The sequence below is a fragment of the Oncorhynchus mykiss genome, chromosome 11 (genome assembly GCF_013265735.2).
Source record: "Oncorhynchus mykiss isolate Arlee chromosome 11, USDA_OmykA_1.1, whole genome shotgun sequence".
NCBI lineage: Eukaryota > Metazoa > Chordata > Actinopteri > Salmoniformes > Salmonidae > Oncorhynchus > Oncorhynchus mykiss.
This window is the reverse complement of record NC_048575.1, coordinates 64,658,680-64,674,231: the sequence shown is the minus strand read 5'-3', so window position 1 is coordinate 64,674,231 and position 15,552 is coordinate 64,658,680. Positions and strand designations below refer to the sequence as shown.

Sequence of the window (15,552 nt, the reverse complement as noted above, 5' to 3'; positions counted from 1 at the left end):
TGTCCTATTATATAAGTAGTTTTTGAAACTTTCAGTTCAGTAGAAACGTTCTGTTCTGTTTTTCTCCATGCACCTGGTAACACTGAAGTTGGGCTAAATAGTTTAACTTTTTTCCAATTGGTTCCAATCCAAAACTCTTTAAGTCATGAGGTTTGAGGGAGAAGTTGAGAACCGTGTCTTTTCTGAAGGTACGCCCCTTTCTGTTCCAAATCTCTGACAGTCTGAGGAGGATTGAGTGAGAATGGTTTCTGTTTTTATTCTTTAGGAACACTCCTGACCCGGCTCAGGAGAGCCAGGGTGAAGGTTACAGCAGCCCCATGCTGCGGGTCCTGTCCTCCGTGTGTGTTCGATCCCCGCATTATGGCACAAGGTCAGAGTCCTCCCAGTCCATGACACCAATTAACTAGGCCAGACTCCTAGAGATACAATATAATACCGGAGTGTCTTTTGTGATAAACCTCGCCAATGTCCAACCTAGTGTTCTTATTTAATTCTGTGCTCCCAGTCCCACCAATTGGCTCTCCCATTTGTCATGCTGTGCCTGCCATCAGAGGTGAGGGCTGTGCTTGTGGGGTTTAAAAGCAGGGACATACTCATAGGGCACCGAGGAAAATGAAAACAATTGGTTCTTATTTGACAAATCCATGGTCGTCTTCATTAGTGCGCACCCTAGCAAACGGCAGACGTTTTGCAACAAATTATTTTCTTATTGGACAAATCCAGTTAGTACCTTTCTGTTTCAGTCCGTTTAGCTCTGTTGCTGCATAATAATTACGTACCATACATCATAAGCTCCTAGTGCATATAATCTCATCTATAACCAGCATGCCCCTGGCCTCCAGTCTAGTGTGATAATGAAAGGTGATTAGGGAGCTCTTCCCCAGCATCACAATACGCATTTTCCCCGTATTTAACATGCATACGCCCCTAATCTCGTTTCACCCCTCTATTTATCTGATGTTTTGTGTATTTCTGCCTTTTTCAGGACCAATACCATTATCCTCATAGACTCATCAGGGAACGTGACCTTCACAGAGCGCACCATGCTCAACTGTGACATCAGCCAATGGAGCACAAGCTCTTTCCAGTTCAAACTCAAGGACTGAAGATGGCTTTGTGGGAATTACACTGTGCCTTTCTGCATCCCTCCTATCCATCCTCCCACAGCAAGTTCTGGCTACACCGTAGTGAAATGAACATTTTCATTTTTCCATTTAAAATGGTGGTGGGAGAGCTTGAAATTATGGCACTTGTTTGGAAAGAGTTTGATTTGCATTTGTCAAGTAATTGCCTTTGGGAAATATATTTTAGCTTGGCTTAGACATATGAATCTGGGAATTTATCAAATCATGTATTATGGGTGTTATTTAATCTTAAATTATATCAAAGAACTTGCTATTGTCATTAAAATATTTTGAATTGTGTGCTTAAAAAGTGGTTTTATTGCCAAAGAACAAATGTAATTTAACAAACTAAAAGACATTTTTTACATTTCACATTGCATCTATTTACTCAGCACTCGATTGCTGAGAAAGACGAGAACTAAAAGGGTGAAAAGTCATTTCTGGCTTCGTGCCTCAGACTGCCATCTTCTAGGTGAGTTGGTTTGCATCTCAAGAGTGTAAAATGGTAACACTCATAGAAGCAGCAGCAGCCATCACCTATCTGTATAAAAAGCTGTAAAAATAATGACAGGATTGATTTCCTAAATGTTCATCTCAGGTGTTATAACTTTCCTGGGACATAATTATGAAGGGATATTACGACAGCCTGCCTTGTACTATAATAATTATCATTGCACTGGATTTTGACTTTGTGACCCAGGTTTGCTAGTTACAAGTAAAACACAGAGGAAAGGACTTGAAATGTTTTTTCTAAATGGTAAGCAGTGTTTTTCTTTTAATATGTTCTGCCTTGTTCCACATACTGCATAGGAGAACAGATTGCCTTGCTGTGAAATAACTGAAAGGATTCATTTTGTCACTCACACCTTCAGTGTTCTGTGGTTCTTACCCACTTTTTCTCTATGTATAACAGTCCGTTACTCTCACAAATTGTAATGACCGTTTCAAGTTTTGTGTGTTGATGTGTACCATCGATGATCCCAGTGGTTTTTTGTAAGTGACCTCAGGTATCCATAGAAGTATAGAAACCCCTGTTTACCATGTCACTGTTGTCTTGATATCATTTGTGAATAAAGTACTTTTTCATCTGTATTATAAACTCAGTCTATATTGCAAATGTATAGTGTTCTTTCAAGAATATCTAATCAGCCAGTTTTATTAGCTTATTAAAGCTTGTCAGGTTCCTGAGTGGCGCAGCGGTCAAAGGCACTGTACCTCAGTGCAAGAGGTGTCACTGCAGTCCCTGGTTCAAATCCAGGCTGCATCACATCCGGCTGTGATGCAGCCTGGGGTTGGCTGTCATTGTAAATAAGAATTTGTTCTTATCTGAATTGCCTAGTTAAATAAAGGTACAAAATAATAATATATACATTAAAAAAAGCAATGTTGGTGTATGGTTGGTAGCTGAATAAGGTGTGGTCATTGCAATTTTGATGTTTATATACTGAACGGAAAGTATTCAGACCCCTTGACTTTTTCCATATTTTATTATGTTACATACAGCCTTATTCTAAGATGGATTAAATAAAAAAAATGTTTTGCAAATGTTATTAAATATTTTTAAAAACATATACCTTATTTACTTAAGTTTTCAGACCCTTAGCTATGAGACTCGAAATTGAACTCATGTGCATCCTGTTTCCATTGGTCATCCTTGAGATGTTTCTACAACTTCACTGGAGTTCACCTGTGTTAAATTCAATTGATTGGACATTATTTGGAAAGGCACACACCTGTCTATATAAGGTCCCACAGTTGACAGTACATGTCAGAGCAAAAACCAAGCCATGAGGTCGAAGGAATTGTCCATAGAGCTCCGAGACAGGATTGTGCCAAGGCACAGATCTAGGAAAGGGTACCAAAAAATGTCTGCAGCATTGAAGGTCCCCAAGAACACAGTGGCCTCCATCATTCTTAAATGGAAGAAATTTGGAACCACCAAAACTCTAATTAGAGCTGGCCACCCGACCAAACTAAGCAATCGGGGGTGACGGGCCTTGGTCAGGGAGGTGACCAAGAACCCAATGGTCACTCTGACAGAGCTCTAGAGTTACTCTGTGGAGATGGGAGAACTTTCCAGAAAGACAACCATTTCTGCAGCACTCAACCAATCAGGCATTTATGGTAGAGTGGCCAGACAGAAGCCACTCCTCAGTAAAAGGCACACAACAGCCCGCTTGGAGTTTGCCCAAAACTGATAGAGACATACCCCAAGCGACTTACAGCTGTAATCGCAGCAAAAGGTGGCGCTACACAGTATTAACTTAAGGGGGCTGAATAATTTTGCACGCCCAATTTTTCAGTTTTTGATTTGTTAAAAAAGTTTGAAATATCCAATAAATGTCGTTCCACTTCATGATTGTGTCCCACTTGTTGTTGATTCTTCACAAAAAAATACAGTTTTATATCTTTATGTTTGAAGCCTGAAATGTGGCAAAAGGTCGCAAAGTTCAAGGGGGCCGAATACTTTCGCAAGGCACTGTATATACATGAGATGAGTAATGCAAGATATGTAAAAACTAAGTGACTAAGATACCATAGAATAGTATAGAATACAGTATATGCATATGAGATGAGTAATGACAGATATGTAAACATTATTAAAGTGACTAGTGTTCCTTTCCTTGAAGTGGCCAGTGATTTCTAGTCTATGCCTATAGGCAGCAGCCTCTAATGTGCTAGTGATGGCTGTTTAACAAGGTCTGAGGGCCTTGAGATAGAAGCTTAAAATAGCTGTGCAGCAACGCTCCCCATCCAACCTGACATAACTTGAGAGGATCTGCAGAAAAGAATGGGAGAAACTCCCCAAATCAGGTGTTCCAACCTTGTAGCGTCATATCCAAGAAGAATCGAGGCTGTAATCGCTGCCAAAGGTGCTTCAATAAAGAGTAAAGGGTCTGAATACTTATGTAAAAATGATATTTCATTTGTATTATTAAAAGATTAGCAAACATTTCTAGAACCTGTTTTTGCTCTGCCATTGTGGGGTAATGTGTGTAAAAGCAATGTAATCCATTTTAGAATAAGGCTGTAACCTAACAAAATGTGGAAAAAGTCAATGGTTCTGAATACTTTCTGAAGGAACTGTACCTTAAAAAAAGATCCTTGCAATGGGCCTCAGGATCTCATCACGGTATTTTTGTGCATTCAAATTGACATCGGTAAAATGTAGTTGTAGCTTATGCCATACCATAACCCCACCGCTACCATGGGGCACTCGGTTCACAATGTTGAGATCAGCAAACCACTTGCCCACACGATGCCATACTCGTGTTCTCCGGTTGTGAGGCCGGTTGGACGTACTGCCAAATTCTCTAAACAAAGTTGGAGGCGGTTTATGGTAGAACATTCAATTATCTGGCAACAGCTCTGGTGGAAATTCCTGCAGTCAGCATGCCAATTACATAATCCCTCAAAATTTGAGACATCTGTCACATTGTGTTTTGTGTGACAAAACGGCACATTTTAGAGTGGCTTTTTATTGCTCCCAGCACAAGGTGCACCTTTTTAATGATCATGCTATTTAATCCGTTTCTAGATGTGCCACATCTGTCAGGTGTATGGATTATCTTGGCAAAGGAAAAAATGCTCACCAATAGGGATGTAAACAAATTTGTGCACCACATTTTAGAGAAATATCCTTTTTGTGCATTTGGACAATTTCAGGGATATTTTATTTCAGCTCATGTAACATGGGACCAACACTCGGCTACATGTTGCATTTATATTTTTGTTCAGTGTAGTATATTGATTCTGATTTAAATCGCAGACATTTTTGGTTCTTCAGTAAACATGATGGCTATGTCTGTACATTGTATTCATGCTGATTATAAACAGCGGGGTTGTAATCTAATCAGTGGATTGATTATCCATCAAAACAAAGATCTAATTTGATACAATTTAAATTTTCATCATCAATTCTAAAGTGTATATGCTGATGAACGATAGCTACTTTGCATACAATGTTACTGGTGAAGATGATTGCCACCTATCGACAGTATGCGGCCACTGCACTTCTCAACCCAACTGTTCCTACCGTTCTGAATTGTAAACTGTAATCTATTCTAATGTTTGATTGGTCTATTTATTCCGGCAGTATTTCGTCCCGGTGAAAGGTCTGCCTTTATCGGTTGGTGATTGGTGTGCTCATCTGGAACTAAATGGTGAATGGACACATGAGCGGTCAATCTTAAAAAAGCCGGTGTTGGGGGTGGAACTTCCGAAGCAGTCTGCAGCAGTTTGCAGCATTCGGCAAGATGGCGGAACGGGGTCTGTCTGGCTTCGTCAGAAGAATAACATAATTTATATTAGCTAGCAAAGAAAATAAAATGGAGGAAATAAAATATAGGTGAGTGATCAAATCTGGTCAATGTTTCTGTGGTTAGTGTTTTGTCTAGTCATTTTGACACCTGATTGTGTAGCTAATTCGCTTAGCTTCAAGTTTTAGCTAAGCTAGCCAGGTTGTTAAAGTTAACTAGCTAGGCTCGTGCGTAGAAGGACAATACAATTTGTCATCTTTCCATGTCGTTCAGTTTGGAAGTCGCCCCATATTGCTAACCAGTAGCTAAAGTTTCTGCATTACTTGAAATTGCAGGGTGAATCGAGTTTGCCAACTATCTTGCACAGGCAGCAAGCTAACGTTAGCATTCTGCAATCAAGCAAGGATTGCAAAGACTCGCACTCATTTCTGTCTGTGTTAGTTCTCCATCTTAAAAGTTATTGATAATGTGCATAGCTTCCACTCGGCTACATTCTACAAGGCATACAGTAACGTATGTCAAAATCATTGCATCTCAATGTTGCTCTCTTGGTTTGTCATTGACTGTGTTATCTTGCTTTTTCTAGCTCTGACAGAGGATTCGCCAGTGGAGGATGAATAGTGCCTAGATCTGAGCAATATAAGCTGAATGCATTGTGATTTCCAATAATTGAGACAGTGATTCTAAAAAACTGTCTACATTAATGAAAAGAACAATGTAGTCATCTTAGCATATTCAACACTGGTACATGGTCAATACAGGGATTTTTTTATTCTTCTAAATATTGTGTGCAATGTGCTTCTGCATGCCTTTTAGCTGAAAGCTTATGAGAAATAATTGCCAAAACAGTCAGGGTGACCCATAGAGCAGTTGTATTTAGTAATTCATAAGAAACAGTCAACATGGAGATGGATGACATAATACCCCCCTTACCGTTGGAGCCACCTGATGATTTGAACTCGGAGGGCCTTAATGGTAAAGCGCAGCCTCCAACACCCCCCCTGCAAACGTCCAGTGACGCAGAGGAAATGGACGTTAGCTCTGGTGGTGATGGACACACACACACCCCAGCAGGGGGCCAGGGCCTCCAAACCAAGGGCTCCATAACCTTCATTAATAACCTGTCAGATGAGGCCGAACCCAGCACCTCGTGCCCTAGAACAGCCCGCCACGCACCCCCTGTCACCAAGTTTCTGCCAGACCTCAAATTACTCAGAGACATTAAGATCAGTGTCAGTGTCGTAGATACCAGTAGGAGCAAAGATAGGAAGGTGCTGTACACAGGGATAGGTCAGGAGGGTGGTGGTGAAGGGGAGACCAGCTCAGAGAGCCTTAATGGTGAGTTTTATGATGCTGATACAGAGCCAGGGGCTGTGGATGGTAGCTCAGGGCTTGGGGTGGTCGGTGTCAGTGCAGGGAGGAGAGGGGAGGAGGCAGAGGCAGACCTGGAGAACAAAGTGGAGTTTGCGGTCCTAGATGAGCTGGAGGACTTCAGTCAGGACTTCCTGGACACGGAGGATGTGCAGCAGGGGGGGTTCAGGTCAGAGGTCATAGTTCAACAGGATCATGCTGACGAAGAGAACCTGAATATCGCATATGAGGTACGTAACCAAAGGGGCCCTGTCTTTGCCTCTGCAGAGCCTCATCACCCACTCACTGATATTTTGTGAACGTTTCACACTAAAGGGTTATCCCAAACTGTACTGTGCTGGCTTGAATATTTTCTAGCACAGTTCCAGCAACTGGAGGATGTGCTACAATGCCAGCCCAGTACGATTTGTCTCACCAATGAAAATGTTAATGGTTTATAGTCAGCCATTCATTCTGACATTATATTCCAATGTCACCAGCAAAATGTTAGCTTGTGCATCCTTTTTATTCTTGATGGAAGCAGCAGGAGTTCCATATCTTTCCTACTGGAAATTGACATAGTTGGTATGCTAAAAGTGTGTTCAAATGTACTCTCTTAACCTTAAGTCATGGCCGGTTAGGAAAACATGAGTCATGACCGGTTAGGGCTTCCCCCCACCCTCCCTTCTCCCCACCCTCAACGAATGTCTTTTCCAGGAGGACTTTGACAATGATGTAGACGCTCTGCTGGAGGAGGGCATGCCCGTGCCCAAAAAGATGCGCCTGGCAGAGGGGGCTGTTGAGTATGCAGGAGACAGTGATCACGCATCCGACAGGGATGTGGAGGGAGGTGTTCAGCCCATGATGACCAAAATTAAGACAGTCTTGAAGAGTGAGTGGTCGATGTCTGGCGCTGATCTGCCTTTTGTAACGTAGTATCTGAGCCTGGCACATACTGATGTTGTGTGTTCATATCTTATACCGAGTGGCACATGTTGGTGAGAGGACATTGATGGTGTGAGATGTGTAGTAGATTCAGATTGTGTGTATATGTGGTGCAGATGTTTCATGTGTAGCGTCTCGTGTTTGTGTGTATTGATCTGTGTGTGTTTCCTAGGTCGTGGGCGTCCACCCACTGAGCCACTACCTGACGGATGGATCATGACATTCCATAACTCTGGCATTCCAGTCTACCTGCACAGAGAGACCAGAGTGGTGACCTGGTCCAGACCTTACTTTCTGGGGTCCGGGAGCATCAGGGTAGGACGTAGAATACATAAGACAGATAGAAACCTGTTACTGCTGTACATTTTAAACCTCTTTTTTGTTTATTTATTGTTTTGTTTAGTAACATGCCAGGAACCCCATTGTTATTCACTCTATACTGGTGTATAATTTGTGTTTTGTTAGGAATGGTCAAACTAAAGGAATATTTCTCTCTTCTCAAACAACTGTAACAATCGGCTTCTAACCATGACCAAACCTCTCTTGCCCCTTGTGTACAGAAACACGACCCTCCCACCAGTAGCATCCCTTGCCTGCACTATAGGAAGATGAAGGATCGCGAGGAGAGGGAACAGAACGGAGAGGTGACGCCCAACGCTGAAGTGTCTCCGGTGAAGCCTGGGGAGGAGGCAGACTCCGTGGAGAGACCAGACGAGCCTGACTCCACTGCCCAGGAGGACCCTACCACTGTGGGCCTGGGGGAGGGACAGGTGGAGATAGGGACAGGCCTGGTCACAGAGGGGACCATAAAGGGGTGCCCTGTCCTGCATGGCAAGATGCCCCACTCCTGTGAGATGGCCCAGGGGGCTCTGGGACAGGTCAGGGCCAAGGTGGAGGTGTGCAAAGATGAATCGATAGGTAAGGGTGAACACACTCCATGATGAGCAATTGACTTGCCAGCAGGTAGTAGTTTTGAATGCCCTGGCTGATGGTATGTTTCATTTCTTGTAAACATAGGGGATGACAGTGTGTTGGTGGGCGTGGGCCTTGACATTTTTCTAGACTTCTTGCAATAAAAATGTATAGGACACATCATATGAAGAATATCTATACATGTTAATTAAAGAGACAATATAACCTATACCCCTCCCTTATTGACACCCCGCCAGAAATTGAGGAGTTCCGCAGCTACCTGGAGAAGTGCTTTGACTTTGAACAAGTGACTGTGAAGAAGTTCCGTACCTGGGCAGAGCGCAGGCAGTTCAACAGGGACATCAAGAGGAAACAGGCTGAGTCAGAGAGACCCATTCTGCCTGCCAACCAGAAACTCATCACTCTGTCTGTATCAGATACCCCCACCAAGAAAGGTACCGGATGCATAAGAAGAACCACAGGCTACATCTGAATTGGAATCTTATTCACAGGTCCTATTCTGGTCAAAAGTAGTGCACTATATAGGGAATGAGGGTGCCATTGTGGATGCATCCATAGTTTAATAACTATTTCAGTGAGGAGTATTGAGGTAATCTCAAGTCTTTCCTTTCTTTTTCTCAGAGTTTGTCATTAACCCAAATGGGAAATCTGAAGTTTGCATCCTACATGAATATATGCAACGTGTCTTAAAGGTCCGACCTGTTTACAACTTTTTTGAATGTGGTAAGTACCTCTGTTGATTTCCACTAGCTTGTACAAGTGACATGCTTTTCTTCGAACAAAACAAATCGCCAAAATCTCTGGCTGGGCCAAACGCATCCTGTCTTTTCTATATCCCCAGAGAACCCAAGTGAACCCTTTGGAGCCTCCGTCATAATAGAGGGAGTGACATATGGCACAGGAACTGCAAGCAGTAAAAAACTTGCCAAGAATAAAGCTGGTACAGTACTCTTATCTCACAAATTTAAAATAATGATGGATCTTCTGAAGCAGCTGCAAAGGCTGTCTGGAAACTGTAAGATGTGTTTAAGTCATAATATAGCAGACCATTTGGCTTGTTGTTTCACTGATGTCTCCCCTGTAGCTCGAGCCACACTGGAGATTCTCATCCCTGACTTTGTGAAGCAGACGTCTGAGGAGAAGCTTGTAGAAGGGGATGAACTGGAGGTATCAGCCTGTCAATCACTGGAAAGCCATTTAATTCAATGTCATGCTTCTGTGTTTGGTCTGATAACGTGTCTCTTTTATAACATTGAACTTTACCAGCGGGTTGGTAAGCTGGATGAATACTAATGTCCATTCATGCGTTTTTGTTTCCTGCAGTATTTTAATCATATCAGTATTGAAGATTCAAGGGTGTACGAACTGACCAATAAAGCAGGATTACTCTCGCCATATCAGATTCTACACGAGTGCCTTAAGAGGTAAGACTCATGACATGAGGTGTAAGAATACCTTAAATTCCTAGTTCTGATCTGATTCATCTATTAACCTTGAATTTCAACCATATCTTGTGTCCGGTAGAAACCATGGAATGGGTGACACCAGCATCAAGTTTGAGGTGATCCCAGGAAAGAACCAGAAGAGTGAATATGTGATGACGTGTGGAAAGCATACCGTGCGCGGATGGTGTATGTACCCCACACTGACCCTCCAGTCACCACAGCAAGTCCCAGACCTAACATGCTCCATGCCACTCTGTGTTAATGTAGTGTAAAAGCAGCATTACAAGTGCTCTGTTTTTTGTCTGAGCCATGTATAGAGAATTCAGCCAACCTTTACACTGGACGCTGTTTGTGCCTTTGTATATACAGTATTATGGCTCTGATTTGTCCTGCTCAAAGCCGCTCTGTGTCGTGTAAATGTGTTAGCATTACAAATGGGAGTAATCAGTGTTTTGTTTTATTTTACAGGCAAGAATAAACGTGTTGGGAAGCAGCTGGCGTCTCAGAAGATCCTACAGATGCTGCACCCTCACGTGAAGAACTGGGGGTCACTGCTCCGCATGTACGGCAGAGAGAGCAATAAGATGGTAAAAAAGGTAAGTGCTACCTGTACACTGGGGTTTCTGTTAGGGAAATGTGGCGCCATTCATTTGACCGGCAGCATTTGAATTTACCGGACAAAGTTCATTTTATTAAATTGCCAAAATTATATAGCCAAAATAGCTTACTCCTGTCTATACACAAATAAATAATTCAAAATCGGCTACTGCACCACTGTTTTATTTTGGATAGCCTACAGTCTGAAGGGCCTGTAATTTGGGCAGAGCACGCAGCAAATACCAAACAGATGAATGTTGAGTTGCGACTGTCAGTGAAAAACAGAGAGACCCAGCCAAGCATATTGCAATATTTAAAAATACATTAATGGAAAAACTGTTTGGAAAGCAAAATGGATATTTCTGTAAATAGAAGACAATGAGAAGACACTCCAATCTGTCTTTTATCACAATTCTTTAACTTAATTAGCACCAGCGGAGAACATCGGCCATATCCCTGGTGAGGTGCATGTTCACTGTTTTTACCATTGAGTTAGTGCCACTTTTGTTTGTTTTTGGACAATCATTTCCTCCTCCAGGTTAGATGGACGTCATATTGTATTCGTCTCCCCTTTTCACAGGCCCAGAGTAGACTTTTGGTTGTATTAAAAAAGATTACTGTCTACTCTACGCCACTACACACTGCATTCAACGGTCTTTTTTGCGAACAGTGATTGAGTTGTATTATTAGCCTAAATTATAACTCCAGTCTAATCATCACATTATGAAGGGTAGGCTATCTTACATCAGGATGCATGGAAGGGGCCTTTTTATGGTGAAAATTAGCTTCCCCAAACTTGAAACCCACACTCTTATTTTAGAATAACTGTCCACATTTACTTTTCCTCAACCAACAAGATGAGTAATGAACAACAATCTACTAACCCCCATGTTAGAAAAGTTGACCTATTCTATTGGTCAGCTTGTCGAGAAAGAAATGGCTTATTCCAAACAGACTCTGGGACAGTTGTGGGACGATAGATCCCAAATTCATACAACCAGTAGGCCTAGGCTACATAAAAACACACATTCAAAAGCAATGAGGCTCATGTAACAGATCAGAAGGTTTAGCTTAAAATGTTGATAAACTGTTATTGCTTCACATTCTAAGCACAACAATTCACACAAGGCAGTAGGCTACCCACAAATGTTAGTTCCATAATGCAATTACCGGAAAACACCATTGTGAGTGATTTCATATAACAGAGATGAAAATATATGTTAGAAATTTAGAGAGGGGATATCTAAATATGCCAAAAGTAGCATGGGTTGTTCATATGACTAGGATTGTGTCTTTGGTTACTGGACAATGAAAGAAAGTTGATTTGAAAACCAATAGGACATGAGAGAAAAGGGCTACTTGTTTCAATGGCATATGGAAGTCTTTATGAAATAATTGCCTGCACGTTTGGTTAGATTTGAGGCAAGGTAAGACATGCCTCAAAATATGTAGTAAAATGTTCTGGTTTCAAACAGTTAAGTATGTCTTCAAAATGGAAATCGTCTCCAGCTCACTGCAAAGTGGTGTGTGATGTGCTGAAGCCTGCCTAGTACCAATGAGCTTCAATTTACCAGTTGAGGGGCGGGGGGAAAGTAGGCCTTTTAATCGTGGCTGTGTTTTGATACAAATATTTACAAGCGATTGCCTTGCGCAATGATTGGGCTTATTAAAGCATGTTTCTCTCCAGCAGCAACAAACAGCTGTTTGATGAGCTGTTGCAGCATGTCTCCCGCTACATCCACTGGTATTTCAAGCAAAAATGCATTATATCGCAATGGGATTTTATTTTTTCTCCTGGACAATTGACCTGCACCGATTTTATTTATAGACTTTTTAAAAAAGGTTATTGGCAGCTAACGGAAAATCTGCTGTACACCTCATATACTGTACTTCGCCACAGCCACTCCACTGCTGTTGGGTCATATAGACTTCAGCTCATCTTTGGCAAAACTGATTAGTACTGATCTGCTTGCATATGCTGCTCCTCTTTCAACCAGATGTATATCTGTCATTTCTATAGATGTTGTTTTTTATGTTCTCTGCAGGAAAATTCAGACAAGAGTGTGATTGAACTTCAGCAGTATGCCAAAAAGAACAGGCCAAATCTTCACATCCTGAACAAACTGCAAGAGGAGATGAGGAAACTGGCTAAGGAGAGGGTAAGGGTTACCTGTAAAGTGTAGTAGGAGCTCCAACTAGATCTTAGGTCTCTGGTGTTAACCTCTGCGTTTGGCCTCGTCAGGGAGTTTCTTTCTAGAGCAGGGCTCTCCAACCCTGTTCCTGGAGAGCTACCCTCCTGTAGCTGTTGACTATTACCCCAGTTTTAACTAACCTGATTCCGCTTATCGAGTAGAATCTGGTGTGCTAGATTAGGGTTGGAGCAAAAACCTACAGGATGGTAGCTCTCCAGGAACAAGGTTGGAGAGCCCTGTTCTAGGGGGTTCTACCTTTCACTCAAACCCTGTCAGGCTGTCTAAGCTGCACGGACTCCAGTAGGATTGTGCCGATATATGATTCAATCCAATATCGTGATATTTGACATTGACAATATATCGTGGTGTGCAAGGCTATACTCTATTTGAATTTAAAAAATCAAAACTGCAGTTTTATCAGTTAAATTGTATCAATATGTTGAATATAAAGTTTAAATTAACTAAGCCTTATTTATTTGCCATAAGATTATTTAATGATAATGCGACTATAATATTGTAAATAAGCACAAATGGCACAGTGGAATTATCTAGCCATTACCGGCACAGAACTATTATATTGTGATATTTGGAGTAGCATATATCTTCCAACCTTTGTGCCATTTGCCATGTCTCTGCACTGTTGAGTTTATTTATATTTACAGGGACAGTGCACATTAATCAACGTTTCAGTAAAAGTGCCAGTTTTAGCCAGCCGGCTAATTTTCAACCGCAGTCCCTGGGCAGGTTATTCAAAACAATTACAATATAGACAATAGCAACATAGGACAAGCAAGACATAGCATACAGACAGAGCAACATAGGACAAGCAAGATGTAGCATACAGACATAGCAACATAGAACAAAAAGCAGCAAGACAAAATTCATAAAAGCAACAGTGTTTCCACACCTCACAAGCTACAGACAACATGGAAAGCGGCAACACACAGCTAGGGATTATGTTCATAAATCTGATTGACCTTTAGCCATGTCTTCAAGCATTTTGTGAACGTGATATGTGGTGCAGTTATGTGTGTCTAATGGCAGTGTATTCCAGACATGGGAAGCTCTCACAGAGATAACGGATTTACTATGTGCTTTTCCTTAAGGGAACTATCCAGTCACCTCTCATGGCAGACCTTGTGGATCTGCTGCCATATGTTTGGGTTTTCTGTTTAACAAAAATACTGAGTGGAAGGGGAGCCAGGCCATTTAGGATCTTGAATACAAGACATGTTTTCCCAACTCAGGAGCTCATGCTTTCTGAGGATGTAACAGTGATGATGGCTATTGGGCTGTCATGTTCCTAATTGTTCCTATGGTTACTCCATCCGTACCTTATATTTCAAAGACACTAAGGAGATTTGGTAAGTCATGTTTGGTAGTAAATGTAGCCTGGATTATGATCTTGAATAATTTTTTCCCCATGTAAGTTTCTCACAGGTTGGTGCAGCAGTTCAAACTGTTTTCTGGGGTTTATTCATTAGGCACCGAACATTAGGAAACTACCTGAACTTGTCCAATAAGAAATGCTTGTTTTTGTTTTCTGGTGCAAAACATTTTGCTACTGTGTGCACTAATGAATACAACCCTGATGTGTCTTTATGTTGTGTTCAGGAGGAAACCAGGAAGAAGCCCAAGATGACCATAATGGAGTCAGCCCAGCCTGGTAGTCAGCCCCTCTGCACTGTTGACGTCTAGGAACCATCACTGCAACCAATCTAACATGGCACTGACCAATGGTAGCCATAGTCACTGTCCGATTTTAAAAGCCACTCCACCATCCAATTATGCATCATTGTAAAATGGCAATACAACTGGACATTTCTAGTATAGCGGTGGTCATCTTCTTAGCACTGTCTCCAAGCTGTTTATTATTTACTCCAAAGGTATTTTTGATTAATTGTTAGTGGGTAGGAATAGGACAAATGCACTAACAGACAGTAGAGTTAACACCATCTACCTCTAGATGCAATCTCTACACAGTGGCACTTCTATAAATTGAACCATAGGGGTTGCAGACAGATCGGTTGAGATGACTTGACATGTATCTAAGATCCACAAGAAATTGTCAGCCTGTTTACTGTGCGTAGTAATAACTGCTGACAACCACTAGACCCCTCACCCCTTCATTTATATTGCATTGATAATACGCTCCAAATATAACCTAAAGTACCTGATACTTTACAGACTGAACATTCCTAACAGGTTTCCTTGTATACTTAAAGCATTGCCTATTCTCACGGATTAGTTTGCTCTCTCTGCTTTTGCTATACAGGTACGCTGTGGGAAACTGATTTATATGCTGTTGTCATTGGAAATTGATGTCGTGTATAATTTGGATGGCCAACTTCATTTGCTTGTGAACCTGTTAAGAAAAAAGTGATATATTCAAATGCATCGTTTGCTGTCCAGTCATGTTTTGGGGTTTATTTATTTTTTGTTCTTACTTTTAACCTTTTCTCCCCAATTTCTTGGTATCCAATTGGTAGTTACAGCCGCACTGCTTCTTGACACAATGCCCGCTTAACCCGGAAGCCAGCCGCACCAATGTGTCGGAGGAAACGCCACACGAGTCGCTAGAGTGCGATGGGACATCCTTGTCAGCCAAACCCTCCCCTAACCCGGACGACGCAGGGCCAATTGTGTGCCGCCCCATGGGTCTCCTGGTCGCGGCCGGCTATGACAGAGCCTGGACTCAAACCAGGAT

The 15,552-nt window shown here is 41.9% G+C and overlaps 2 protein-coding genes across 10 annotated transcripts in view; both read left to right on the top strand.

Annotated features, from left to right (window-relative positions):
• The window catches only part of LOC110536236 (transport and Golgi organization 2 homolog), a 30,999-nt gene extending 28,776 nt beyond the window's left edge, over window positions 1–2,223 (top strand). For all 9 annotated transcript variants that reach the window (XM_036936136.1, XM_021621893.2, XM_021621887.2 and 6 more), the window contains 2 exons: window positions 266–370; window positions 986–2,223. In XM_036936136.1, the coding sequence (XP_036792031.1) occupies window positions 266–370; window positions 986–1,106 (226 nt within the window). In that variant the 3' untranslated portion in view covers window positions 1,107–2,223. The remainder of the gene's footprint in view (window positions 1–265; window positions 371–985) is intronic.
• Window positions 2,224–5,317: 3,094 nt separating this feature from the next.
• dgcr8 (DGCR8 microprocessor complex subunit) lies at window positions 5,318–15,234 on the top strand. Its single transcript, XM_021621882.2, has 14 exons — window positions 5,318–5,472; window positions 5,970–6,984; window positions 7,451–7,625; window positions 7,851–7,993; window positions 8,239–8,596; window positions 8,848–9,045; window positions 9,233–9,334; window positions 9,453–9,551; window positions 9,696–9,778; window positions 9,935–10,035; window positions 10,136–10,242; window positions 10,525–10,652; window positions 12,699–12,812; window positions 14,460–15,234. The coding sequence occupies exons 2-14, from the start codon at window positions 6,286–6,288 to the stop codon at window positions 14,541–14,543; spliced, it is 2,391 nt and encodes a 796-aa protein (XP_021477557.2). The 5' UTR covers window positions 5,318–5,472; window positions 5,970–6,285; the 3' UTR covers window positions 14,544–15,234.
• Window positions 15,235–15,552: the final 318 nt, after the last annotated feature.